The sequence below is a fragment of the Cervus elaphus genome, chromosome 22 (assembly GCF_910594005.1).
Source record: "Cervus elaphus chromosome 22, mCerEla1.1, whole genome shotgun sequence".
Lineage (NCBI taxonomy): Eukaryota > Metazoa > Chordata > Mammalia > Artiodactyla > Cervidae > Cervus > Cervus elaphus.
In genome coordinates this window covers 13,424,579-13,450,314 of record NC_057836.1, presented here as the reverse complement: position 1 = coordinate 13,450,314, position 25,736 = coordinate 13,424,579, and the positions used below count along the sequence as shown (strand labels likewise).

General features: G+C 50.4%; 1 protein-coding gene and 1 non-coding gene across 5 annotated transcripts in view; both read left to right on the top strand.

The window, feature by feature from the left end:
• Positions 1–25,736, top strand: part of TSPAN11 (tetraspanin 11) — a 65,532-nt gene that overhangs the window by 12,060 nt on the left and 27,736 nt on the right. For all 4 annotated transcript variants that reach the window (XM_043881160.1, XM_043881159.1, XM_043881161.1 and 1 more), the window contains one exon: positions 18,009–18,103. In XM_043881160.1, the coding sequence (XP_043737095.1) occupies positions 18,020–18,103 (84 nt within the window). In that variant the 5' untranslated portion in view covers positions 18,009–18,019. The remainder of the gene's footprint in view (positions 1–18,008; positions 18,104–25,736) is intronic.
• Positions 17,417–17,488, top strand: TRNAR-CCU. The gene has a single exon. It is a non-coding gene; the product is annotated as a tRNA-Arg (tRNA).

Here is a 25,736-nt window from a genome sequence, read left to right as displayed (position 1 = left end):
GTGCCTTTCTGAATCCCGGCGGTGGGGGCAGGGTAGGGGGCGGCGGGGTTGTGAATGTCCGTCAGTATGATGTCCTGTGTGTCATACTGAAGGCCTCTGAGTCACCCCCCCACCCCCAGCATCCCTCCTGCAGTCTGACTGGTCCCTTAGAGCCACAGAGCATCCAAACCACCATGGTCCCCTCGATGGAGGTGCTGCTGCTGCTGGTGTGATGGGGGTGGGGTGGGGGCAGGCTGCATGTTAGCCACACTTCCTGGTCTTCATGGTCACTCTCTCGGGGGTCCTCACCCTCTCGCCCTCACAGGATGGAAGGGGAAACTGTCTCAGGTACTTAGATGACCTATGCAAGGTCACACCGCTGGTCAGGATGACATGTATGTGACAGGCCAAGCCAAACATCAGAGAACCACACTGGGACAAGGTGGGGCGGGAGCAGTGTTGTGGGGGCATCTACGTCTGAAGATTTGGGTCCCCGAGTCAAGCCCAGTAGCAAGTCTTTGTTGAGTCTGAGTGTTGGGACCATTGTTGCTGGGGGACCTGAGTGCCTCTTGCACCCTCCAGACTATGAGTGTATCTTACACCCCTTCCCTGCTCAATGCCCACCACGGAGGAAACACCTCCCCCTATCCCGGCCTCCAAGAACAGCGCCACCCCGAGTTCCTCCAGCTCCAGCCTGAGCCTTGAATCCGAGCTTGGGAGGCCCGCGGGCCCTGTGTCCCCCACTTCTGCCTGGATCACTGGGAGACTGTGGGTGTGGGGTTTTCCCTCTGCTCTCGGGGTCATATTCACCCAGCCCTTCTGACCGTCTGTGAGTTCTCCAAGGCATGAGCACCCAGATGTCGGCTGGACCACCGATAGGTGGATGGGTGGGGGGCAGACTGATGGGAAGACCTGCTTCAGTGGCTCCCAGCCCACCCTGTGCCAGAGGGGCTGGAGCAGAGCTGATGGGCTGGCATCTCTGGCCACCACCTCCTCTGGGCCTGTGTGTGGCAGTCAGCCTTTTTGACTGGCCGCAGTCACTGTGGCCCCGGACTCCTGAGGTCCCAGTGCAGCTTCCTAAGAGCCAGCCTAGGCGCTGTCTCCCTGGCTGAGTCCAGGGTCGGGACAGTGCGAGTCAGAAGTGCTGGGAGCCGCTGTGGGGAGAGAGAAGAGGCCAGTCCTCCTGACCTGGGGTCCCCAGGCCCCCACCCAGGGCACAGAGCAAGGCTCCACTGGCCAGAGGCCTCCTGGGCAGAGGTGCTGTCATCAGCAGCTAGGAGCTGAGCAGATATCAGAGAAGCCTGATGCTGAAACCGGAGAATAGCTGGGCTCATGAACCGGCCTGGCCAGACCCAAACTAGGACGTGCTCCAGGGAGGGAGGCACCAGGAGCTGGCAGGATGACCTGCCAGGGCTCTGGGAGGCGGGGGAGCATGTGGGGAGTGGGCGAGGGGGTGGATTTGAATTTAGACTGAGCTGTATGTCCTTGAGTGACTTTGCTTGTCTGTGGGATTGGGAGTCCTGAGAATGCCGACCTCGTAGTTATCGTGAGAATCGCTCACCCCTTGGCTTTATTATTCCCATGGTCTGTGCAGGTGACCTGAGATGGTGACAGCAGTACATTTTATGTTGTGTGTATTTCGCCACAATAAAAAATCAAAGAAAAAGTAGGATGGGGATGAGGCCAAGGAGGACCACACAAGTTGAAAGTGAAATTATAGTTGCTCAGTCGTGTCCGACCCTTTGCGACCCCATGGACTGTAGCCCCAAGGGTCCTCAATCCAAGGGATTCTCCAGGCAAGAATACTGGAGTGGGCTGCCATGCCCTTCTCCAGGGGATCCTGCCAACCCAGAGGTCGAACCCAGGTCTCCTGCACTGCAGGCAGATTCTTTCCTGTCTGAGCCACCGGGGAATCTCAGCACAAGCCAAACCATCTATCAGATGACGGGCTTCTCGGATGATCGTGGAGGTCCCTTTCAGTTCAGAAAATATCTCCTGGGTCTATGATACAGACTCCTGGAACGTAGACCCCCGGCTGTCCCCTGGCTTATCTGACTGTGGACAGCGCCCGGTGTAGTTGCTGTTGCTGTTCTCCAGGCGTTCAGTCGTGTCCGACTCTTCGCTACCCAATGGACTGTTAGCCACCAGGCTCCTCTGTCCATGGGATTCTCCAGGCAAGAAGGCTGGAGTGGGTTGCCATTTCCTTCTCCAAAACGAATCTCAGTGCAACCCAGATGAGACAGGAACCCACAATCCCTAATGCCAGGTGATGGCACCATTAAAGAATAAGGAATCTCATGCCTGTGTCTTGGCCTCAGACAGAGCTGGAGCAGGTTTCTCTGTGGTTCCCACTTGAGGATGCCTAGGGGAGGGGAGACAGGGATCAAGTGAACTTGAATGCAGGGAAGGGGCTTAACACACACCCTCTGCCAGAGAAGCTGCACTTCATCTGTTTCATATGTTGATGTTCTACAGGAAAATTTACCTAAAAGAATGTCCTGCTAGAACAGCAACATCCTCCTATGCAGATCAAGAGACTGAGGTACACAGAGGGCAGTGACCTGCCCAAGGTGCTGGCAGGTAGGGAGGGATGCCCCAAATTAGACACCCGGACACCTGGCCCTTGCTCCATCTGCCGGTGCCTCTGTAATACCACGCCATGTCCATTAGTCATTCCGAGCATCATTGTCTTTGGGAATCATGGGAAGGGAGGACCACCCTTGGTGCCTGTCCCTCGCCCGGGGTCCAGGGCACACACTCTCCCACCCAAATCCCCTCATGCTGAGCGCCCCCCTTCCCTGGGGATGATGAGCAAGCAGCTCCCTGCCCCCAACAGGGTCTCACACACATGCCTCCATGTGGATGACAAAAAGAGCAGCTCTTTCTAGGTGGAAAGCGCAATCCGTTCATTCAAGAAGATCAGGAAAATTATAATATAGATCCATCTGTGAGTGTGGTAAAAATTATAGACTGTATTCTTCACTATAATTAAGCTGGTTTTAGTGGGAGCAGTAAGTACATTTGATGGCAATGCTTTGTTCTTTAAAGGTGCATTTGAGACCCAGTGCATCAGAATTAAAACCCTGTGGTGTTAGTTTGGAGCAGCGATGATTTTCCCTGGTGGGTTCAGGGTCCCACGTCTCCCCACCAGCCTCCTCTGCTCCCCTGGCTTGGTCCACACATGCAGGTAGGCAGCCTGGGCTGCTGCCTGGGACTGATGGTGGCCTAGATGACCAGCCCTTGGATGTGAGAGTTGGACTATAAAGAAAGCTGAGTGCCGAAGAATTGATGCTTTTGAACTGTGGTCTTGGAGAAGACTCTTGAGAGTCCCTTTCATCGCAAGGAGATCCAACCAGTCCATCCTAAAGGAAATCAGTCCTGAGTATTCATTAGCAGGACTGATGCTGAAGCTGAAACTCCAATCCTTTGGCCACCTGATGCGAAGAACGGACTCATTTGAAAAGACCTTGATGCTGGGAAAGATTGAAGGTGGGAGGAGAAGGGGACGACAGAAGATGAGATGGTTGGATGGCATCACCGACTCAATGGACATGAGTTTGAGTAAGCTCCAGGAGCTGGTGATAGACAGGGAAGCCTGGAGTGCTTCAGTTCATGTGGTTTCAAAGAATTGGACACGCAACTAAACTGAAGTGACCTTCCTAATACCACAGTCTCTATTGTGACCTTACAGAGCCACCAGAAGTCAACAAAACACATACCCAGGCCCGTGGGTGATTTTGAGAATTTGCTTAAGTGAATGCTCATCCGCAACCCCAGGCTCTGCTTTATAACTTACTTAACCATTTGGGTTTACTTAATTTAACCTCCTAAGTAGTGGCTCTAATCCTGTCACCCTGAGTCAGAAGGTCCTGGGGTGTCCCCATGCTTCCAGAATAAAGGCCAATCTTGAGCCTGGCGTGGACCTGCTTTGCACCTTCTTTGCTAAATTCCTGCTCATCCTGAGCACTCTCCCGGGCCTCCCCCCTCAGCACCCCCTGCACACGTTTGTTTCAGCCTTGTGCATGGTGTGGAAGTGATGCCCATGTGTCTGACTCCCCAGCTGTGGGCTCTGCGAGATCGGGGCTGTCTCAGTCATCTCATCCCAGAACCTGGAGCATCACCCAGTGAGGTTCCATGAATTCACAGATCAATGAGTTCCTCTCAGACGGGAGGTTAAAGCGTCTGCCTGCAATGCGGGAGACCCGGGTTCGATCCCTGGGTCAGGAAGATCCCCTGGAGAAGGAAATGGCAACCCACTCCAGTATTCTTGCCTGGAGAATCCCATGGATGGAGGAGCCTGGTAGGCTACAGTCCACGGGGTCGCAAAGAGTCGGACACAACTGAGCAACTTCACTTTCACTTTCTCAGACGGGAAAACAGATACAGGAGCAGTGAGAAACCCACTGCAGCCAGAGATGTGGATGGGTCTGTGGCAGGATGTGGGCAGCGAGCGAGATGTGCAGAAGGAGTGGGTTTTCATGGCAGGTTGGTTAAGGAGAGCCAGGAGAGGGGTCGGGAGACAGAGGAGCCCTGAACCCAGCTGCTGAGAGCGAGCTTCCAGGGGAAGGTGAGATGGGTGGTTTCAAAGGCAGCAGAGCTGAAGAAGGATGGGTTTGAGACGCTGCCTCTGGCTTCGGCAACTAGAAGTGACTTTGAGGTGAGTGGAGGGGGTAGGGGGCCAGACGCCTGGCTGTATCCCCCAACCACGTCTCCCCTTTGCAGAGCCTCACAGCCTGGGCTCTGGGGACTTCTGCTTACGCTGCTGCTTGCCCTACAGACCCTGAGCCCACCCAGAAAGGCCCCCTCTGAGCCTCCATCCTCACTGTGCGAGGCTTCTCAGGAGGTGTGTCCAGGCTCTGGGGGCCAAGCCTGGAGAGGGCAGTGAACTCTGCATGGAGGCGACTCCTCCCCTCCCCTCAAAGCCTGCGGAAAACCCAGACCCAAGGGGCCTGGACTTTGATGTCCCTGACCCCAGGACCTGGTTCCCGGGTGTGCCCGGGGGAAGCCTCGGCCTCCTCGTTTATGAAATACACATGATTGCACCTGCTTCGCTGAACCGTTGAGACCCTTGAAGGCCTGGCCCTGATGAGAGCCAAAGCTCCAGGGGGCTGGGGTTCGGACTGCTGGCCAGACTGTGGGAGAGGCGCTGGGGCTGGAGATGGCTTCTCCAGGCCCTAAAACATCTCGTCTCCGTGACTAGGAGAGCTTCCATTTCTGGAACAGAGCAGGATGACCTGCCTCCCTCGGAGCTGGTATTTGTTTATTTAATGAGCTACTTCCCAGCTCAGCGCACCTCTAACAGCTCAGCCACCACTGCTGTGATGCTGAGCCTCCTGCAGTAGGAGGGGGAGGAAGCCAGAGGGTTTGTAGGCCTGAGATCCCCCTGGGGTGGCCCTGAGGGCTGTGGGCTTTCCCAGCCTCGGCCAGAGAGCCGTCCCCAAGGGCTGGAGCCAACACAGGGAAAAGAGGGCACATGGGGGTCGGAGAGGAGCTGATACATGTCCATTTGCAACACCTGTGGTTTCATCTGAGGTCGGCCTTCTCTAGGGAGCACCTGTATGCCCAGGTATCTCCCCCTGGGGGTATGTCCTGGTTCCTGGTCCCTTTCGTGCCGCATTTGGATTATTTTCAGAAGGGTTTTCTACTTTGATGTACTGTGGATCTGGGACTGTGTTTCTCAGCTGGGGCTGGCGTTGAAAGATGAGGGAAAGGAGCAGGTGGCCTAGAGAGGAGGGAGGAAGCACCCAGTGGCTCGGGTGGGACATCCCGGGAGGCCTGGTGGGAGCTGCTGAGCTGGTGCTGAACCGTCCATGTGAAATGTCTTCCACACTCGTGTGCGTCAGGGCACACAAAGGATGATGTAAGTTTTGCTTCTCTCTTTTCATCATCTTTGACCCAGGTATCCTGGGGAACTAATGAGACGTAGTTCTGTAACTGTTACAGTTACAGACTTTCACGTGGCTCTTTGGTGCTTATGTTCATCCATCCATTCATTCCCCATCCAGTGATGCACTGGGTGACAGGAGCATGTTCAGGATACAGACTTAGCTCCAATCTTAGCCAGCGCTGTGGTTTTGGGAAGTGCCTTACGCTTCTCCATGGCGTTGGTGAGTCTGGATGTCAGAGCTTGTGGGCTGGAGAAATCTACAGCAGGTGGAAGGGTTGGGTCAGAAAGAGTCGGGGGCTTGAGGAATGTTGAACGTTGTTGACGCACAATGTAAGCTAGGGGTGAAGAGCCGGGACTGAACATCCATGTCAGGATATTTTTTTAAGTGAAAAAGAGTACTGCCAGTCTTCATGTCAAGGCAATAGATGTGAACCAGGACTGTCTAGAGAAACTGGCCTTGGGTGGGCACAATGGAACATATGGGCCCCAGAGAAGAGTCCACTTTGAAGCCAGATGGCATGACTGAATTCCACCCCCTGCTTACTGACAGGCTGGCCCAGGCAGAATCTGTCCCCTCTCTCTCCCTTTCTTCTTCTGTCATGTGGAGTAATGCCTATGCCCACTCATGGGGTTACTGTGAGAATTAAAAGAGGGGGCATTTCCAAAGGGCTTAGGACCATACCTGACATGTGGCATGTGATCAGTAAGTATTGGCCCTTGTTATGTGTAAGCACATGATCATACACATGGAGCCTCAGGTGAGGCAGAAATTACGTGCCAGCAGTAAGTCCTAGAATAGAGACGCAGCCTTACCCACCTCAGTAACGGATAGTCATTGCAGTTTTATGTGCTAAGTTGCTTCAGTAGTGTCTGACTCTGCAACCCCATGGACTGTAGCCTGACAGGCTTTTCTGCCCATGGGGTTTTCCAGGCAAGAATACTGGAGTGGGTTGTCTTTTCCTTCTCTATGGTGTCTTCCTGACCCAGGGGTTGAACCTGCATCTCTTATGTCTCCTGCATTGGCAGGCGGGTTCTTTACCACTAGTGATAGTGAAGTCGCTCAGTCATGTCCGACTCGCTGCGATCCCATGGACTGTAGCCCACCAGGCTCCTCTGTCCATGGAATTTTCCAGGCAAGAATACTGGAGTGGGTTGCCATTTCCTCGAGGCCCGCAGACACAGAGCAAGGTAGAAACAGAAATGGGACCAGAACCCAGGTCTCTAGATGCCAAGGCTAGTCCTCCCTGTGTCCTGCAGAGGGACAGAAGGGTTATGGAGGGAATCGGTAGGGGTGATAGCCATCCCCCTCTGGGCTTAATGACCTCTTTAGCCCTACTTTGATGACAGAGGCCTTGCCACGATGTCCCATGGAGCCCCACCCATGGGCCCCCCAGGCTGCAGCCCTGCCTTGGAGCCCCTTCTCCCACCTCACAGAGGGTGTTCCTTTCGCAGCATCTTCCTGTGTTGAGAATGGAGATGAGGTGCTTAAAGTTCACCAAAACCCTTGCCGTTTTCCCCCTTCTTTTTCAGTAGAAATATATGTTTTAAAAACGTAATTAACAAAACTGAGTACACGCTCTTTTCAACACACATGGAACATTCACTAAAGGAAATGATTTTTCTGGGCCATAAAGCAAGTCTCAACAAATTTCAAAGGACTAAAATGATACAGAGCATATTCTCAAGCCATAGTAGACTCAAGCCAGAAATTGGCAAGAAAATCACAACTAAAACATTCTCCAAATGTTTGAAAAATCAAGCAACACACATATAATCCTGGATCAAAAAAGAAATGGCAGTGGGGATTAGAAAATACTTTGAAATGAATAGTGAAAATATGACAAATTAAAATGTGCAGGAAGCAGCTAACACAGTACTCAGAGGGAAATACATAGCCTTCAGATGAATCTATTCACTGTGAAAAAGATCAAGCTATACACTTAAGATCTCTACACTTTACTATATACTTATTGAACTTCAACTTTAAAATTTAGTAAAACAGGAAATCATCCAGTTTAGCAAATTCACACTAAAATACAAATGAGTTAATTCTTAGTTGAAAAATGTCTAATTTTCTTTTTTTTTGCCAAAGAAAAGTAATGTTAACTGACTGATCAGGTTCCCGAAATATTTTACAAAACTCTTTGCTGAGGACTTTTCATCAATGTTTTTGGCTGGTATCCTCATGAAGAAAAACTCACTAAACTTCAAAAGTTTTAAGCAGGTATTTCCACACTTTTGCTGGCTAATATTGTGATATACATAATAATGATATACGTAACAATAGTCCACAGCAATATGAAATACAAAGCTTTGTTCTGTAAGTCTATTCTGGTCTCAGAGTGAAGTTCATTTCTTTCATCCAGTCATGTTGTCCCTTATTTGATCAACTCAAACAGCTAGGTCTCTGGAAGAGGGGCGCTGGCCTACGTTATTGTTCCAGCATTCTGTCATAATCACATAAATCTGTAAAAGGGAAAATAAACCAAAATTACAATGAAAACAAAGCGCCATTTTTTAATTGGTGAAGACATGAATTCGGAACTCCCGCTTAATTTTTTTATAGAGGCATATGTCATGGCTATATCTACATCCACAGTCATGTTTATGCTATTTATCTAAAAGTCCAGTGAACTGCATAAACTGACCTTAAGTCCTTGGGTAAAAAGAGAAAGAAAATGCATGATTACTGTGGATAAAAAAAATTTTGTTACCTCATCTGGGCATCCATCTGGTCTTGGTAATCTTCCATTATTCTTCAGGAGTTCTATCAAATGAAACACAATCATCTGTCCTTGTTTGTCATTGCCAATCATACGCATAAATTCCTGAAACACAAACCCACTTTTCAATGACATATTTTTGGTACATTTAATTTGAAGCAGAATTCTCAATTTCTTCCAGTAAATGGGAAAAATCCTGTGTATGTATGTTTACTTACCTTGAAACTTTTAAAAACAAGACTATTTTAACTTCAAAAAATAAATAAATAAATAAAATAAAATACAAATGAGTGAGAACATTCAACTATATCTACCTTTTAAGAGAAGGGTATTAAAAGGTATAGGAAAAATTATTTTTTGCCACACTTTCAAGCAAAATGTCCTTACAGACTGGAAAATTTCAGATGACCCATGTCAGAGAGTTTGGAAGCCTTTCAAATGAAACAGACCAACCCATCCGGCAGGAAGTTGTACAAAAATTGCATTTTAGAAACATATTTGGGTGAAAGAGAGCTTAGAAAGAGAGATGCTGATGAATGATAAGAAAGGGAAGTCTAGGAAAAATAATATCCAAATACATATTTTATAGGTTCATATTAAACATGGTTGATAGAGACCTAAGGAGCTCTTTACTGGAATCAGCCATACTATTTCTAGTATAATCTTCAGTAAAGATCCTCTTCAACCTTCAGTTGCCTTCCAATGTATAAGCTCAAATTGATTTCCCTGTAATTCTATAGAGAGTATAATTCTTTATCATTCTTACCCTGCCTGCTTTCACCACAGGTTAGTTGATACAGTGTCATGATTTAGAGGCTCATCTTAATGTAGCCTTAGTTAAATATTATTAATATTTTCCTCCTCCCTTCTTTTAAATGACTGTCATGTCTGGACCAATCTACTTTGTCAAAGTAAGGTACTGATTTTCTGCAGGTGCATCCTTCCTGGTCAGCTGAGGACAAGGTCTCCTGTCATAGCCATCGAAGTGGTACCCACTAGTGGGCAGCGGGCTTAAGTAGAGGCTGTGAGCCTGTGTCCCCAACTATCGGATACACGGCCTCTGGTCGATGTTTTCTGTCGGGTTACCCATACCTTGTTCCTCATCAAAGACCTCTTAGGGTGTTGGTTGTAATGATCCCTTCACCCTGCCATGGCTGAGGTTGTCATCATAGCACACACAGTTCTTGTAAATTCTTCCGCTCATGTGATCCCCATGACCACCCTGCAAGGAAGACAAAGCTGGACCAGCACCAGCCCCATTTCACAGATGAGAAAGCTGAGGCCCGAGAGGGCCTATGACCTGCCCAGGGTCGCACAGCCATAGTTGACAGCTGATATTCACACCAGGATCTTCTAACCCGCCGACTAATACTGTTTTTGTTTGTTTGATGATTCTTTTTTTTTTTTTTTTACTGTGCTGCATCTTTGTTCCTTCAAGGGCTTTTCTCTGGTTGTGGGTTGTGGTGCTTGGGCTTCTCATTGCAGTGGCTTCTTTTGTTGCAGAGTCCGGGCTCTAAGGTGCTCAGGCCTCAGTAACTGTGGCATGTGGGCTCAGTAGTTGGGGCTTCGGGCTCTGGAGCACAGCCTCAGTAGTTGTGGCGCACTGGCTTAGTTGTTCCAAGGCATGTGGGATCTTCCTGGATCAGGGATCGAACCCGTGTCTCCTGCATTGGCAGGCGGGTTCTTTACCACTGAGTCACCAGGGAAGCCCTCCCTGTTCACTGATTCCTATCATAAGCGCTAGGGAAGTCCTCATTTCCTAGGTCAGACAGCGATTTTTTTTTTTTTAAGAAGGACCCAGTAAAAACAACAGAGAGTGATACTCGCCTACAGGCAGAACCTCCAAGACTGTGTATGTATTGCTGCAGAGACTCAGAAGGCAGACAAACCACCTGCTTTAGGTTCTGAGCGCAGCCACGACTAATCCATTGAATACACATTGGCACTTGCACATGAAGTAAAAAAAAATAGCCCCATACTTAGGAAAATATGTGTCTCTGGGGATTTAGACTAAGAGTTTTTGGTGTTGGGATTTTAATTTGTTTCACCTCTGGCACCATCCACATGATGCTCTAAGTAGCATTTGAACCTATGTGTGGTCCAGAAGAGTTGCCTGCATCCCTACCTGCCCACAGTAAACATGATGATGTAACGGGACAAGCCGGTGGTCACCCAGAGCCCCCAGGCCAGCCGCAGTCTTGCTATAGCACTCACAGCTGCTGATCCTCAGCCTTGAGGTCAAGGAGATGGAAGAGCAGGGAGGAGAGCATGGTCCCCCACAGGGTCCCCAGGCATTTGGGGTCTTGGTGGCACTCCTGACCCAGGATCCTGCCAGGATCAGAGAACACTGGCCCCTCCCCCTCATGCAGTCCCCATCTGGGGTCTATGCCGGGCGAAGACCCCTTCATTGAGACTGCCGAGCTGAAAGCAGTTACAAGAGGCCGAAACTAGAACTTTGCAAAGACCAGTAAACATCTGCTCCCGCTCTCACGTCCCCCTCCACTTTCTCATGCTGTGCCTCGGTTTCCCCCCCAGTAAAAGGGCTGGTAACCCTCCCGTGGTTGTTCTCGGTGTTAAATCAGCTAGTGCACAGACAGCCCTGAGTGCAGTGCTTACCACGTTATGTTGCTGCTGTTAGTCACTAGGTCGTGTCCGACTCTTTGCAACCCCATGGACCCAGGCTCTTCTGTCTATGGAATTCTCCAGGCAAGAATACTAGAGTGGGTAGCCATTCCCTTCTCCAGGGGATCTTCACAACCCAGGGGTCCAACCCACGTCTCCTGCATTGGCAGGTAAATTCTTTACCACTGGGCCACCCGGGAAGCCCCTAAGCACCTATTAGCATTTTAGCAAAAGTTAATAATGATGATACATGTATCAGCCAATCAGAATCCTCTTGGTGGCCATGGAGCCAGAAGGCCAGCTCTCTGTCCTGCCATTAATCTGCAGTGTGACCTTGGCCACAGTGTGACCGCCCCCCCCCCGCCCGCCCCCGCCCATCCCAGGGCTCAGCTTTCTCAGTTCTCAAAGGGGCCAAGTCAGAAATGCTGGGTTCTGACCAGCTGTCCCTTTTGGAGGCCTGAGGGAGCCCCACTTCTCAGACCCCTTCAGAGGGACGGCCCACCCACCAGAACTAGGTCAGGCATGTGGAAATGAAACAGGGAAGAGGGTGAAGAAGGACCACACACGCAGCGGCTGCAGCCAGGGTTCATTCCAAGCCTATGTTTGGTTACATGTTAAACCACTTAGACTGTTTTTTCCTTTCCAACTGTTTGACCATCACGCAGGCCTGCCTTTTGTTGACCAAGAACCCTGAGCAGGAAAGTGGCACTTATGTAACTGATGGAGAGGGTGGAGCTGGTTTTTCCACAGCAAATATACTGGCTTTGTTTTTATTTTAGAATCACCAAGCTTCCCCCACACCCCAAGTATGGGATCTCTCCACTTGAGAGATGGAGGCTCGGGGCACCTCCAGCCTGAGCTAGGGCTCGCAGGAGCATCAGAGAATAAGGGGTTGGTGAGACCCCGGGAGTAGAGGGTGTATTACAGACAGTGTATTATTGTGGTGGTGGTGTTGTTGTTCAGTCACTAATTCATGTCCGGCTCTTTGTGACCCCATGAACTGGGGCCCGCCAGGCTCTTCTGTCCATGGAATTCTCCAGGCGAGAATACTGGAGTGGGTTGCCTTTCCCTTCTCCAGGGGATCTTCCCGACCCAGGGATCGAACCTGGGTCTCCTGTACTGACAGGTGGATTCTTTACCGTCTGAGCCACCAGGAGCGAGGGTCAAGGAGGCAGGGTCACCTCTTCATACCCACAGGATTTTCTGGGATCCTGTGACACAGTTGACTATCATCCCCTGAGGGGAGGGGTGTCTCTGCCCTGCCTGCCTCCCCCACCACTATCTCGTATCCCTTAGAGGAGCGTCCTCCCATTGATTCCTGCCCACCCAATGAAGCCCACTTAAGAAGATGAATCTGTTTCTGAGAAATCACAAGACACTCCTTGGGAAAATGGTTCTGGAAGATGATCTGAAGCCTAGCTCCTCCAGTCACTGGGGGTGGAGGACGGGGGCGCAGGGGGTCAGGAGAAAGTCTATCAGGCAGCTGGGGTTTGCTTTCCTTTCCTGGGGCTGCTGCCGCCATTCCCACCCCCACCCCTACTACAGGCCTCCCCAGGAGATGATCTTAATCACAGGGGAGGGCTGAGGAGAGCGGGGAGAAAGGAGGGCGGGGAGGAGAGTGCTCTAAGCCTGCCGGGCCCATCTGGAACCACTCGGGCCCACCCACCCGCCTTCAGCCCATCCCCCCATCCCTGGTCACTAGCCAGGAGGGTTTAGTAGTGTCTGTGGCATCTTTCCCCGTCAGATGGACATGCAAATCACCCTTCCTTACAAAGTCAGAAACCCTTCTCCACCTCAACTAGGCCTTCTAGCCGCTTCCCCCGCCTTCTCATTTGAAAATACCTACCTTGGGTCTCCACTCTCTCCCCGCCCCCACTACTGGATCCCTAGCCTTCAGCATCCTCCGCTGATGCTACTCTGGCAAAGTTGAGACCTGCCAGGCTCTTGGGACTCGGCAGCACGTAGCCCTACGGCCCACTCCTGGCTCCCCTGTTCTCCTTCGGCCCAGTCCCTTGTGAATCAGTCTCCCCGAGGCTGCTTCCTCCTCCCAGGATCTTTCCCCTGCTGCCTCCTAGCTGTATGTGCGCCTGCCTTCAGTGTCTGGCCCCTGCTCTCCAGACCACTGCCCCTAGCCTGGTTCAGACCCTGCTGTCTTTCTCTTGGACACCAGCCTCAACTGTACCAACTGCTTAACTGGTCTCCCCAAGCACCCAGTCGGCCCTAGCCCCATGCTGCCCCTGCCCGGAACTCTCTCTGAAATACGAGTCTCATCAAGGGACTGCCTCGCTGAGCACTTAACCGTGGTTCTCATCACTTCAGGATGTGAGTCTAAGTTCCGAGGCTTGGCTGCCCATGGTCTGACCCCGACCTGCCTGTACACCTCTCACGCCTCCACTTATAGCCTGCACCAGTGAACCCCAGACAGATCGGCAGACAGCCGATCTACTTAGGATTCCTGTTCTTAATTACTTTCATCTCTTTTTTTAAAAAAAAAGCAAAATTAAGCTTTGATGATATTTACTGTATAGATTGACAACAGTCCATGAATAAAATTTATAAATAAATATACATATTTATGGGGTATGCTGAAAACATTTTAGTGATGAAGTATACAGTTAGAAGAGCTTGGTGACCAGTGCCCAGCATTACAGCGCATCTCCCTGCCCATCCTCAGTGACCCTGTTCGCATTCTCTGGCAGACGTTTGTACTTAGCACTCCATCCACCACACCAGGCTGAAGTTAGCTGTGGGTGATAGAATGTTCAAACACATACCTTAAAGAAGCCATCAGTTTTTTTGTTCTCTCATGTAAGCTAAGTCTGGAGGTGAACAGCCCACAGATGGTGTAGCAGCTCCAAAATCATCTGAGATCCAGGCTCTTTGAACTGATTGCTCATGGTTTTCAACTCATGGTTTCCAGCTCATGGTTCAAAATGGCTGCTTGAGCTCCAGCCATTCCATCGGCCTTCCAACTTACTAGAAGAAGGAAGGGGTGAAGAGAGACATGCCTTGCCTTACTTTTAGGATATTTCTGATTACTAGAGATAAAGAATGGCATTTACTAATTATAAAGGGGTTGATCCATCAGGATGATATCACAATACCAAATCTATATATACTCAAAGATATATGAAGCAAAAATGAACAGAGTTAGCCAACAAGGACATACTGTATTGCAAGGAAACTATGCTCAATTTCTTGTAATAAACTCTAATGGAAAATAACCTGAAAAAGAAAAAAAAATATATATATATATACTATCTCAATATCTTGCAATAACCTATAATGGAAAATAATCTGAAAAAGAATATATATGTATAGAAAAATAACATATGTATATATACATATATATGTATATATATTCTTTTTCAGATTAATACATATATTATTATATAGTATATATATGTTATGTATATATATAGTTGAATCACTTTGCTATACACCTGAAATTAACACAACATTGTAAATCAATTATATTTTAATAAAAAATGTTTTAAAGAAAACAATAAATAGAGTTGAAGACAGACATACAAGTTCACGGTCCTAGTGAGAGTCTGATATACCTTTTTTAAGAGCCAGTAGAGCAAGCAGACACAAAATCAGTAAGGATGAAGCTGTAAAAAGCACAACTAGCAAGTTTGACCTAATTGATGGCTGTAGAACTATGGCAGCTCACAGTGACAGGATTTACCTTCTCAAACACACGGGAAACGCTTGCCCAAAAATGTTACTTTAAGTAGGTGCATACACTGCTTCTGCTTCCATGCCCTCTGCCATCAGTTAATCCCGGCAGAACCCAGCAGGGAGCTGGCCTGGAAAGTGTCATCTGCTCCAGGTGGCCAGGTGCCCACCTGAAATGGGGGTTTCTGGTCCTAAGGCTGAGGGGGGACAGGTGTTAGGGAAGCCAGCACCCTCGGTCCTCCTTGTTCCCTTCCCCTGGCAGCTCTGGTCCCAGCAGCAGTGCATGGTGGATAAGGTCTTGGGCTGAGTCAGAAGCTCCTCGTTCTGTTCTGGTTTTACCACTTACTTGCTCTGTGACTTGGACAAGTTATTTAACCTCTCGGAGCTTCAGTTTGTTTATCTAGCAAAACGAGAATAACTCTACTTCATACCATCTCATCCATCTGGCATCATCGACTCAATGGACATGAATTTGAGCAAACTCCGGGAGATGGTGAAGGACAGGGAAGTCTGGTGTGCTGCAGTCCATGGGGTTGCAAAGGGTCAGACACGACTGAGCGACTGAACAACTACTACTTCATAGGGCTAATGGGTAGCTGGAACAAGATCAAGTGTGTAAAGCACTTCGTCCTGGGCTTGGCACATGATAAGTGCTCAGTAAGTGTTACCTGCACAGAGAGGTTAAGTAACTTGCCCCATGTCACACAGCCAGGAAATGACAAGGGTAGATTTCACATCCAGGCATCTGGCTCCAGGCTAGTTCTGATACTTCTCTGGGGACCTCTGCCACTCCCAGCAGAGGGCCCCACAGATGGTAGGGCCCCATGGAAGGAGCACAAAATAGGGAGGATAGGAAACCATTAGCCATGCGACTTAGAGTTATGTTAAAGTGTGTGACTTAACTCAGATGTGTGTTAATTTCCTCATTTCTTCTGCAGAAGGTTGGATTAAGTGAGCCCAGAGGTTTCTGCTGACCCTGACATTCCACAGACCCATGTGGTTCTGTCTTCTCTATCCCTAGTGGCAGAAACTTTGCCATTAGAAATGTATGATTTTAATTAAATCCTGTCATCTGCCTGAACTCCTCTTAAAAATACAGTTTCCTTCGGAGCATCCTGATGCCTTGGTTTGCAGGTCTAGAAAAGGCTCTGGTGCATGGGTCCAGTGGGCCCCGGCTGGGAGGGGAGGACCAGACCCAGGGAGAGGAGAATGCAGACGGGAGAGGCCGAGCCCACTGGCCAGAGGGTCCCTTCATAGGCACCTGCATAGTGACCTGCGTGATGACTGTGTAATAGCTCCTGGGCCAGTCGCCTAGCCAACTCCAGCCACTTTTTTATAGGGCTTCCTTTTTTCTCCTTCTGTATTTTTTCTGCCACCCTACCTCTCAGACTAAATTGGAGAAAAATGGGTTTTGCCTTTTTTTAACAAGAAGACAAAGTCTTAAATTACCTTATTTGAGGTCTGCAAATAGAAATCCCAAATAAGACAGCCACCTCTTCTTTTCTCTCTTCCTCTTGCCTTGTCTCAGGAGCCCCTGAGCTTGAAATAAAGTGCAGAGCAATGGCTCTGGAGGAAGTAATCTGGGTCGGATCGGTACCAGTCACCAAGAGTGGGCAAGGCTGCCCGATCAGACAGGGGTGGGAACTGGGGAGAAGGAGACAGAGGTGGGCAGAACCATGGCCTTGCTGCTCTGAGTCTGGAATAAAAGAGGTCCCCCTAAAGGGGCTATTCCTTAAGGAGCAGCTACGCTGAGTGTCAGTGTATGTGCCCAGGGGATGAGAAGCCTGAGGAAGGACCACAGAGGCTGCTGTTGGGACTTAGATGCGAATGAGACCACTGGGCATAGTGACCCTTCACCTTCTCATCCCACTGACGCCAGAGCCCAAGGAGCCCACCGGTGGGCATCAGGACTAGGGGAGGGAGCTCTGGGGCAAAGACTAGGAGTTCTACGGCCGGCGTCCTGGTTTTAATCCCTGCCCCAGGCAATCAAAATTAGCCAACCGAGATTTACCTTGTGCTGGGGACTGAGGTCAGCCCCTCACAGAGACCATCCCATCGAGTCTGCGAGACATCCCGCCATGCAGGCATCGTCATCATTTCCTCCCGTCCAGATGAGGATACAGAAGACGAGAGGTTCCCTAACTACCCAGATTCTCACGTGCCTGTGACAGATAAGGGCTGGAACCCAGGCAGCTGGGCTCCAGAGCTCTTGTCTTCCTCCTGCCAAGCCCCTCAGCCACTTCCTTCTTTGGAAAGTCGATGTGCCGGGGGCAGGCGAGGTGGCCTGGGGATCACTGAGGCCCTTTCTGAGCATGGATGCTCTGATTTGAGGTTCGTGCCTCACCTCCGTGTGCAAAGGTCTTGTTCAAATGATGCAGGATTCCACTGCAAAGCAGGTGCAAATAGTGTGTGCATGCGTGTGTGTGTGTGTGTGTGTGTGTGTGTGTGTGTGTATTCACGCACTTGTGTCTGGCAGCCCTGCAGAGACAGGGCAGAGAGTAAGAGCAGAACAAGTCTGGAGACTTCCCTGGTGGTCCAGTGGCTTAGACTCTGCACTCCTGATGCGGGGCCCCAGGTTCGATCCCTGCTCAGGGAACTAGATCCTACATACCACAACCAAGACTTCACATGCCACAGCTAAATATCCCACATGTCGTCACTAAGACCCAGCACAACCATGGAATTCTCCAGGCTAGAATACTGGAGTGGGTAGCCGTTCCCTTCTCCAGGAGGTCTTCCCGACTCAGGGATCAAACCCAGGTCTCCTGCTTTGCATTGCAGATTCTTTACCATCTGAGCCACCACAAAAGTCTGTTTAAGAAGAATACAAAAGGACGCTGCAAAGTTGGTAGGAAGACTTGCAGGTTAGACCTACGTCAGAGGGGCCAAACCAAGATCCACAGGCCTAGAAAATTCTGTCTGGGTCACCTCCATTGTACGTCTAATGGCCTCTGGGTTTTTCTGTTCTTTGCTCAGGGTTGCACACCCCCAACCTCAGAGCCCCCGGTCAGACAGGCTTGGGAGCCCCTTGAAGGGAACCTCACTGGGGAGCCTGGCTCTGGGCTGGCGAGGCCGCCTCAGTGGACGCCCTGGCCATGCATGTGTCTTCTTTGCAGGCCCGACAGCCATGGCCCATTACAAGGTGGAGCAGGACGACTGGCTGACTGTCTACCTGAAGTATTTGCTCTTCGTCTTTAACTTCTTCTTCTGGGTAAGTGCACCCCGCATGCTCCCCTCGCCCCCAGCACTGAATGAGTCAAGTCATCTTTGCTGTTTAGTGAGTCATCACTCTGGCATTGATTTTTTTCTTTTCCGAAGACCACTCAGGGGCAAATTCTGCCTGCTTGAGAGCAAATGTGTGCATTTGTTACCGAGGGGAAATGAAAGATTCAATCCACAGGTTGGCGTGGGCAGCGTCACGGCCTCTGAGAGAAGGATGCTCAGCCTAGCTTGTGTCCCAGCCTCCTCAGCCCGCGGGGTCCACTCTGCCTTCCCAGCCATAACTCGAGGCCCCAGATCCTGGCAGGAAATGCGACGGCCTCTAATAACTGCTTCTTTGTGTTTGAAGCCCATTTGCCTCTTGTGACTCACATTCTCCAGGCCGGAGGCAGAGAGACGCAAGTCCTGGGGTGGGTTGGGGGACAGCAGTAGAGGGTGGCGGGATGCCTCTGTGCTTGGGGAATGGTCTCCATAGTGACCCCGCCCCAGGAAACTGTCCAGACGAGGTCTTCTAGGAGCAGAGGGGTCTGTCCACTTGAGACAACTCTCCAGGTAACCGGGAGCAGAATACCATCAGGTGCCCAAAGTAGCCGGGTGCTGGAGTGTGTATATCACTTTGTGAGATGGTCTCACTGGACCTGGAGGGCTAGGGTGTGGGCAGCGTGGGCAGCCCTGCTGTGAGCAGCTCATCTGTGCTGGCTAAGGCTGTTGTTGTCGTTCATCAGTAAGTTATAATCGACTCTTTTGCGACCCCGTGGACTGCAGCGTGCCAGGCTTCCCTGCCCTTTATTGTCTCCCGAAACTTGCTCAAACTCCTGTCCATCGAGTCAGTGATGCCATCCAACCATCTCATCCCCTGTCGCCCCCCACTCCTCCTGCCTTCAGTCTTTCCCAGCATCAGGGTCTTTTCAATGAGTCGGCTCTTCGCATCAGGTGGGCAAAGTATTGGAGCTTCGGCTTCAGCATCAGTCCTTCCAGTGAATTTCCAGCTAAACAAAAGTTAGCTCTGCAGTGACAAACCTGCATTTTTGCCTGAATAATGTGCTCATTCCCCCTCCCTCCTGCCTGGAAAAATCTTTCACGTTATATGTCTCTAAGAGCTCCTTTTCATCTGCTCGATGGGATGCCGCCTAGATTCAAGTGGAGTTTTGTTCAAATCAACTTCAGATTTTGAATGTGCCTCAGTTTATCTTTTATTGGTGTGTTTCACAGATGCCCGGAAATGGTGTATGTAAAGTGCTTGATTCCATCTCTGCACACAGAAGGCACTCAATAAATGCAATATTTCGGATACATGAGATGTAGAAGGCCCCCAAATGCCAGCAGATCAACCTGCTGGTGAGGCTGGGCTAGGTTTCCATGTTGCCATGGCAAAAGATGCAGTCTCGGAAGCATCTCGGAAAGGCAGAGGCAGAGATGGGCTGTGTCTGCCTTTTTGGTCTTTCACTAAGATGAATGAAATTGCTTAATACGGGGAAGGGTCCTGCCACAGTAGTTAAGGCTTGGTGCACACACCGAGGCAAGGGTTTCAAGGAGTCTTGGAGAGGAGATACGTGATGCTATCTATTCAGTAGTTGAATGATCTGATACTTGTTTAAATGCAAAGTTCCTGAAACAAACCATAAACTCATTTTATTTGCACCTTTTATCTTCCTGGGCAAGTGTTTCCTGGAATAGTGAAGTTGTACAGATGAAGACAGTAGAACAATAAGGTCACATGGCTGTGATCAGTATGCTCTGTGGGTGTAGACACTTCCGATTCCCAGAGATAAATCCAGTGGAGTGTTTAGGATACTCGCTGAGTAAGGGTTTTTTTTTTTTTAAAGAAGAAGTATGCTTTTCCTGATCATGAAAGTCTGATGTATCTACTAATAATCTTAAAATACTGAAAAATATAAATAAGGAAAAGTTGGCCCAGTATCTCACTGTCTTGGGCTGCTGAGGAGCCTTAACAAAGGAGCATAAATTGGGTGGCTTCAGACATCAGATATTTGTTGTCTCATAGCTCTGGAGGTCAAAAGTCCAAAGTCAGCTCCCCACACAGACCTCCTGCTCTGAGTTAAAAATACCCCTTCCTGGGGGGCCTGGCTAAACACGGCCAGGCCTCCAGGGACCCAGTCAGCCGAGTCTCCTCCCCATGTAGGGGATGGTCAGTTTCAAAGGTTCAAGCTTCGAAGTTCTGCCCCCCAGACCCCCTGCAATCTCAGTAGACATGGGACAGACCCCTGGACAGTCTTCCTTCTCCGGCAGCAGAGCCCAACCTCAAGCGTTCGGCAGCACACAGAGTCCCTGGGAATTTTCAAGAATTCTCCAGGGAGGGGTCTTGTCCATGAGGACCCCTCCCACACACCCCAGAATCTAGTGGCTGGTCCTCCCCTCGGAGCAGCCCTTCTTATAAGATGATATCAGAGCCAGTGTCTGCACTGTGGGTGCTCTCCACCCCCCAGAGGTCCCCACCTCATCTCCCTTCCCCATGGAATCTGTGTAGAGCACCAGGGAGGGTCCCCAGACACCCCACTGCCCCTCTTCTACCCCGAGCGCAGCCTCAGAAGGTGCCCTGGATGGCAGAGGCAGATTGATTGGGGTGAACACTCCAAACACTTCCTTGTCAGAACAGTGGTCCCGCCCTGTGCATCTCCTTGCTACACTGTTCAGATTTGGCCAGGAGACAGTAAGAAAGCCCAGGTCCTCTCCATGGGAAGATTCATGGGGACTCCCCTGGATAAAGACTTTACGTGGATCATCCCTTGCGATGCTCATATCAACCCTGGTGGCCGCACCTCTGTTATGCTCGTCACCGACAGGGAGCAGGCACAGTCAGTTCAGATTCCTTCTTGCTGTCTTGTGATAAGCAAGCTGGAGCTGACATCCAGGTATTTCTGGTCAACGATAATTGAAAATCCAGTCCGTGGCATTTATTAAGCACATGCTAAGTGCCAAGCCCTGCTGTTGGCCCTTGGAGTATGTCTATGGACAAAGCTTCCCACGTCCATGAAGCTCACAGCTGAGGGCTCCCCTGGGCTGTGCTTCCACCTGCATCATCCTAGATAACCTCCCAGCATCCCTAGGCTGTGAACAGCTTTGTGAGAGCCCTGGTTTACCTAGGGGGAAGCCATCTGCCCAAAGCTCCTGAGCTGTGTGCTTGACCATCGGCTCTGATGTCATGCATTGCCTCCAGCTCTGAGTCCTACACTCAGTGTCCTGGGGGTACATGCTAAGCCGCTTCAGTCGTGTCCAACTCTTTGCAACCCTATGAACTGTAGCCCTCCAGGCTCCTCTGTCCATGGGATTCTCCAGGCAAGAATACTGGAGTGGGTTGCTGTGCCCTCCTCCAGGGGATCTTCCTGACACAGGGATCCAACCTGCATCTCTTATGTCTCCTGCAGTGGCAGGCAGGTTCTTTACCACTAGTGCCATCTGGGAAGCCCATGAGTTAGTGACACAGTAGGGCATGCCAGGAAGACTCAGGCTCAAGTTCTAGCTCAAATTCAGTCTATTGTCTACTGTCATGGTGCTGCGGACTGAGTCCACTGGGACCCATTGGGATTCATGTGTTGAAGCCTGAATCGTCAGGGAGGCTCTATTTGAAGACAGGACGTTTAGGAGGTAATTAAGGTTAAGTAAGGTCATAAGACCTGCCTTTTGAGAAATCTGTATGCAGGTCAGGCAGCAACAGTTAGAACTGGACATGGAACAACAGACTGGTTCCAAATAGGAAAAGGAGTACGTCAAGGCTGTATATTGTCATCCTGCTTATTTAACTTATATGCAGAGTACATCATGAGAAACGCTGGGCTAGAAAGCACAAGCTGGAATCACAATTGCCAGGAGAAATATCAATAACCTCAGATATGCAGATGACACCATCCTTATGGCAGAAAGTGAAGAAGAACTAAAGAACCTCTTGATGAAAGTGAAAGAGGAGAGTGAAAAAGTTGACTTGAAGCTCAACATTCAGAAAACTAAGATCATGGCATCTGGTCCCATCACTTCATGGCAAATAGATGGGGAAACAGTGGAAACAGTGACAGACTTTATTTGGGGGGACTGCAAAATCACTGCAGATGGTGACTGCAGCCTTGAAATTAAAAAACGTTTACTCCTTGGAAGAAAAGTTATGACCAATCTAAATAGCATATTAAAGAGCAGAGACATTTCTTTGCCAACAAAGGTCCATCTAGTCAAGGCTATGGTTTTTCCAGTAGTCATATATCGATGTGAGAATTGGACTATAAAGAAAGCTGAGCACGGAAGAATTGATGCTTTTGAACTGTGCTGTTGGAGAAGACTCTTGAGAGTCCCTTGGACTTCGAGGAGAGCCAACCAGTCCATCCTAAAGGAAACCAGTCCTGAATATTCATTGGAAGGACTTATGTTGAACTGAAACGCCAATCCTTTGGCCACCTGATGCGAAGAACTGACTCATTGGAAAAGACCCTGATGCTGGGAAAGATTGAAGGCAAGAGGAGAAGGGGACAACAGAGGATGAGATGGTTGGATGGTATCACCAACTCAATGGACATGAATATGAGTTAGCTTTGGAAGTTGGTGATGGACAGGGAGGCCTGGTGTGCTGCAGTCCATGGGGTCACAAAAAGTCGGACACAGCTGAGTGACTGGACTGAACTGAACTGAACTGAAGGTTATGAGAGGCTTCCCAGGTGGTGCTAGTGGTAAAGAATCTGCCTACCAATGCAGGAGACTTGGGTTCAATCCCTGGGTGGAGAAGATCCCCTGGAGAAGGAGTATTCTTGCCTGGAGAATCCCACAGACAGCGGAGCCTGCCGGGCTACAGTCCACAGGGTCACAAAGAGTCAGACACGACTGAAGCGACTTAGCACGCACGCACTCACAGGAGGTCATGAAGGTGGGGTCCTCATTCCATAGGGTTGGTGGCCTTATAAGTGGAGGAGGAGCGCACTCTCCAGAGGACACGTGAGGACACAGTGAGAAGACAGCTGTCCGTAGGCAAAGAAGATCCTCACCAAAACTGAATCAGCCAGCACCTTATTTTGAGGACTTCCCACCTCCAAAACTGTGAGAAATGGAAATAAATTTCTGTTTAAGTCGCCCAGCTATGGTGTTTTATCACGGCAACCTTGAGCAGGCTAAGACATTAGGCAAATCACTTCATCCCACCGAGCCTCACTGTTTTCATACGTCGTATGGGACTCCCAGTACCTGTAAGAATTAAAGATTAGTATCGAGGAAAACATTTCGCACTATTTCTGGCACATACTGGGCGCTTAGCTGCTCTGCGTCGCTACGGTGATTAGACTAAGGGGTTGTGCCTCACCTCCAACAGCTTTCTGTGTCCAGAGCTCTGACTCGATGGCTTTGGGGATCATGGCCCATGTAAGCAGTTCATGAGCACATAAGAAATGCTTCCACGAAGCTAAACTTACCTTTCCTGTGTGCTGTGCACTCATGTTTTCTCTCCCACGTCATGGGGGTGTTCTGTTCTGTGTTTTAGTGCCGGTTGCTGTTTCTCTTCTTGTTTAGTTGCTAAGTCCTGTCCAGCTTTTTGTGACCCCGTGGACCTCAACCCACCAGGCTCCTCTGTCCATGGGATTCTCCGGGCAAGAATACTGGAGTGGGTTGCCATTTCCTCCTCCAGGGGATCTTCCCGACCCAGGGATCGAACCCATGTCTCCCCTGTTTCCTGCATTAGCAGGCGGGTTCTTTACCACTGAGCCACCTGGGAAGCCCTTTAGTGCAGGTTGCATCCCTCCCACCAAGTTTATCTCACAGCCCTAAATGGTTGCATCCCAAAGTTTGAAACACCCAGAGCAATGGGATGGGGGTTGTGGGGGGGGGGGGGATTCAGGTGCCAGTTATGCAGAGCAAGGTCTTGATGAGATTTTAAACCAAGCCTCCACCAGCTGCCAGCGCAGCACAGTTTGAGGGTTATAAATCATCTCACTCTCCAAAAAGATCCTACAAGCACTCTGTAATTATCCTCACTCCCATTCGGTAGATGATAAAATGTCAGCTGAGATGATTCCCAGAGGTCAGTTCTGGGCTTTCTGACTCTGAGTCCGCTGCTCTTCCTTCTCCATAGACCACAGACATGTGACCACAGCCTTAGACCCACCTCGCTGGTGCCCGTGTGAACTCCCAAATGTCCCCAAGGGTCAGGGTTGAACCCAGATTAAGATGTATTTTGACGGCATGGGGAGTTTAGACATGCAGAGCGTGAAGAATATAAGCAAAACTGAAGTAACATGGCAATACACACCCACGTTCTACATCTAAGCTCCACCCACCTCCGGACCCCTACCCGCGACTCATCCCATGCCTGCCCCCATCCTTCACCATCACCTGCCCATGATTCCCCCACTCCCACCATGCAGTTCCGTTAACGCAGAGTTGATCATGCCCACCTCACCAGCAGGATACAGCTCTGGGTCAGGAACCAAAATGCCAGTGTTTTCATGACCCTAAAATGAGCGTGACCCAGGCTTGCTAGGAAATGCTTTACTCACCCTCCCATGTCCTGCATGGGTCCCTACAGTTTCCATCCCTCTTGCAATGTTGCTCTCTAACTTATTGTTTTAATTAGCTGCTTGGCTGTGTTAATAATGAAGGCTTTCCCAGCCTCCCAGGAGCTGTGCGGGCTGGGAGAACCAGGGAGCAGCGGCTCCCTTCCCTGGAGAGGCGTCTCTGCTCCGGAAGCTCTGTGCTGTCTGGGATGCTGGCTGCTGAGTGGGCATCTCCCTCAGGGGCCCATGGGGCTCAGCCTCCGGGAAATCCCTGGGATCCCCTGGGAGGACACGGGCCAAGACGGGAGGCAGCTGTGATGGAGGACTCGCCCAGCCAGGGGGAGAGAGGTGGCTCGAGAGCACCCTCCAGGGTCCCCAGGGAAGGAAGAGGCTCTGCTCACCTCCCTGCCGAGGGGAGAAGCCTTCACTGTTCACCATCACCCCCACAGAACGTGGCCTGTGCCCGCCTCCCAGAGCAGGCCATCCGAGGAAGAACAGCTGAGGGGCCCTGTGGCTGGCGTTTCTGCCACATCCCATCTTAAGATGCCAAAGTCGCAGGACCCCACGGTGCCCGGGCATCCTGCCTCTTTGAGCCTCAGCATCTGCTGGGGGACAGGCCCTGCTTGGGGCGGGGGTGCTCATCTGGTCTGCCCAGGGCCACGGTGGGGAGGCCGGTCCAGGAGGAAGCCTGGGGTGGCTGCTCTGAGACGGTTTGCTTGGAGGAATCCCCTCCTGAGTCTTGGCTGGGGGTCTTGGGTGCTGGGTGCTGGGGGTGATTTTTCAGTGGGGACCCCAGGTGGTCAGCCCCGGAAGCACACACACTGCCTCTGGAGTGAGCGGGGACCAGGAGGCCATACAGGGTGGGCTGTTGTTGTTGTTGAGTGGCTAAGTCGTGTCCAACTGTTTGCAACCCCATGGACTGCAGCACACCAGGCTCCTCTGGCCTTCACTATCTCCTGGAGCTTGCTCAAACTCATGTCCACTGAGTCAGTGATGCCATCCAACCATCTTATCCTCTGTCCTCCCCTTCTCCTCTTGCCCTCAATCTTTTCAGGCATCAGGTTCTTTTCCAATGAGTGCACTCTTTGCATCAGATGGTCAAAGTATTGGAGCTTCAGCTTCAGAATCAGTCCTTCCAGTGCA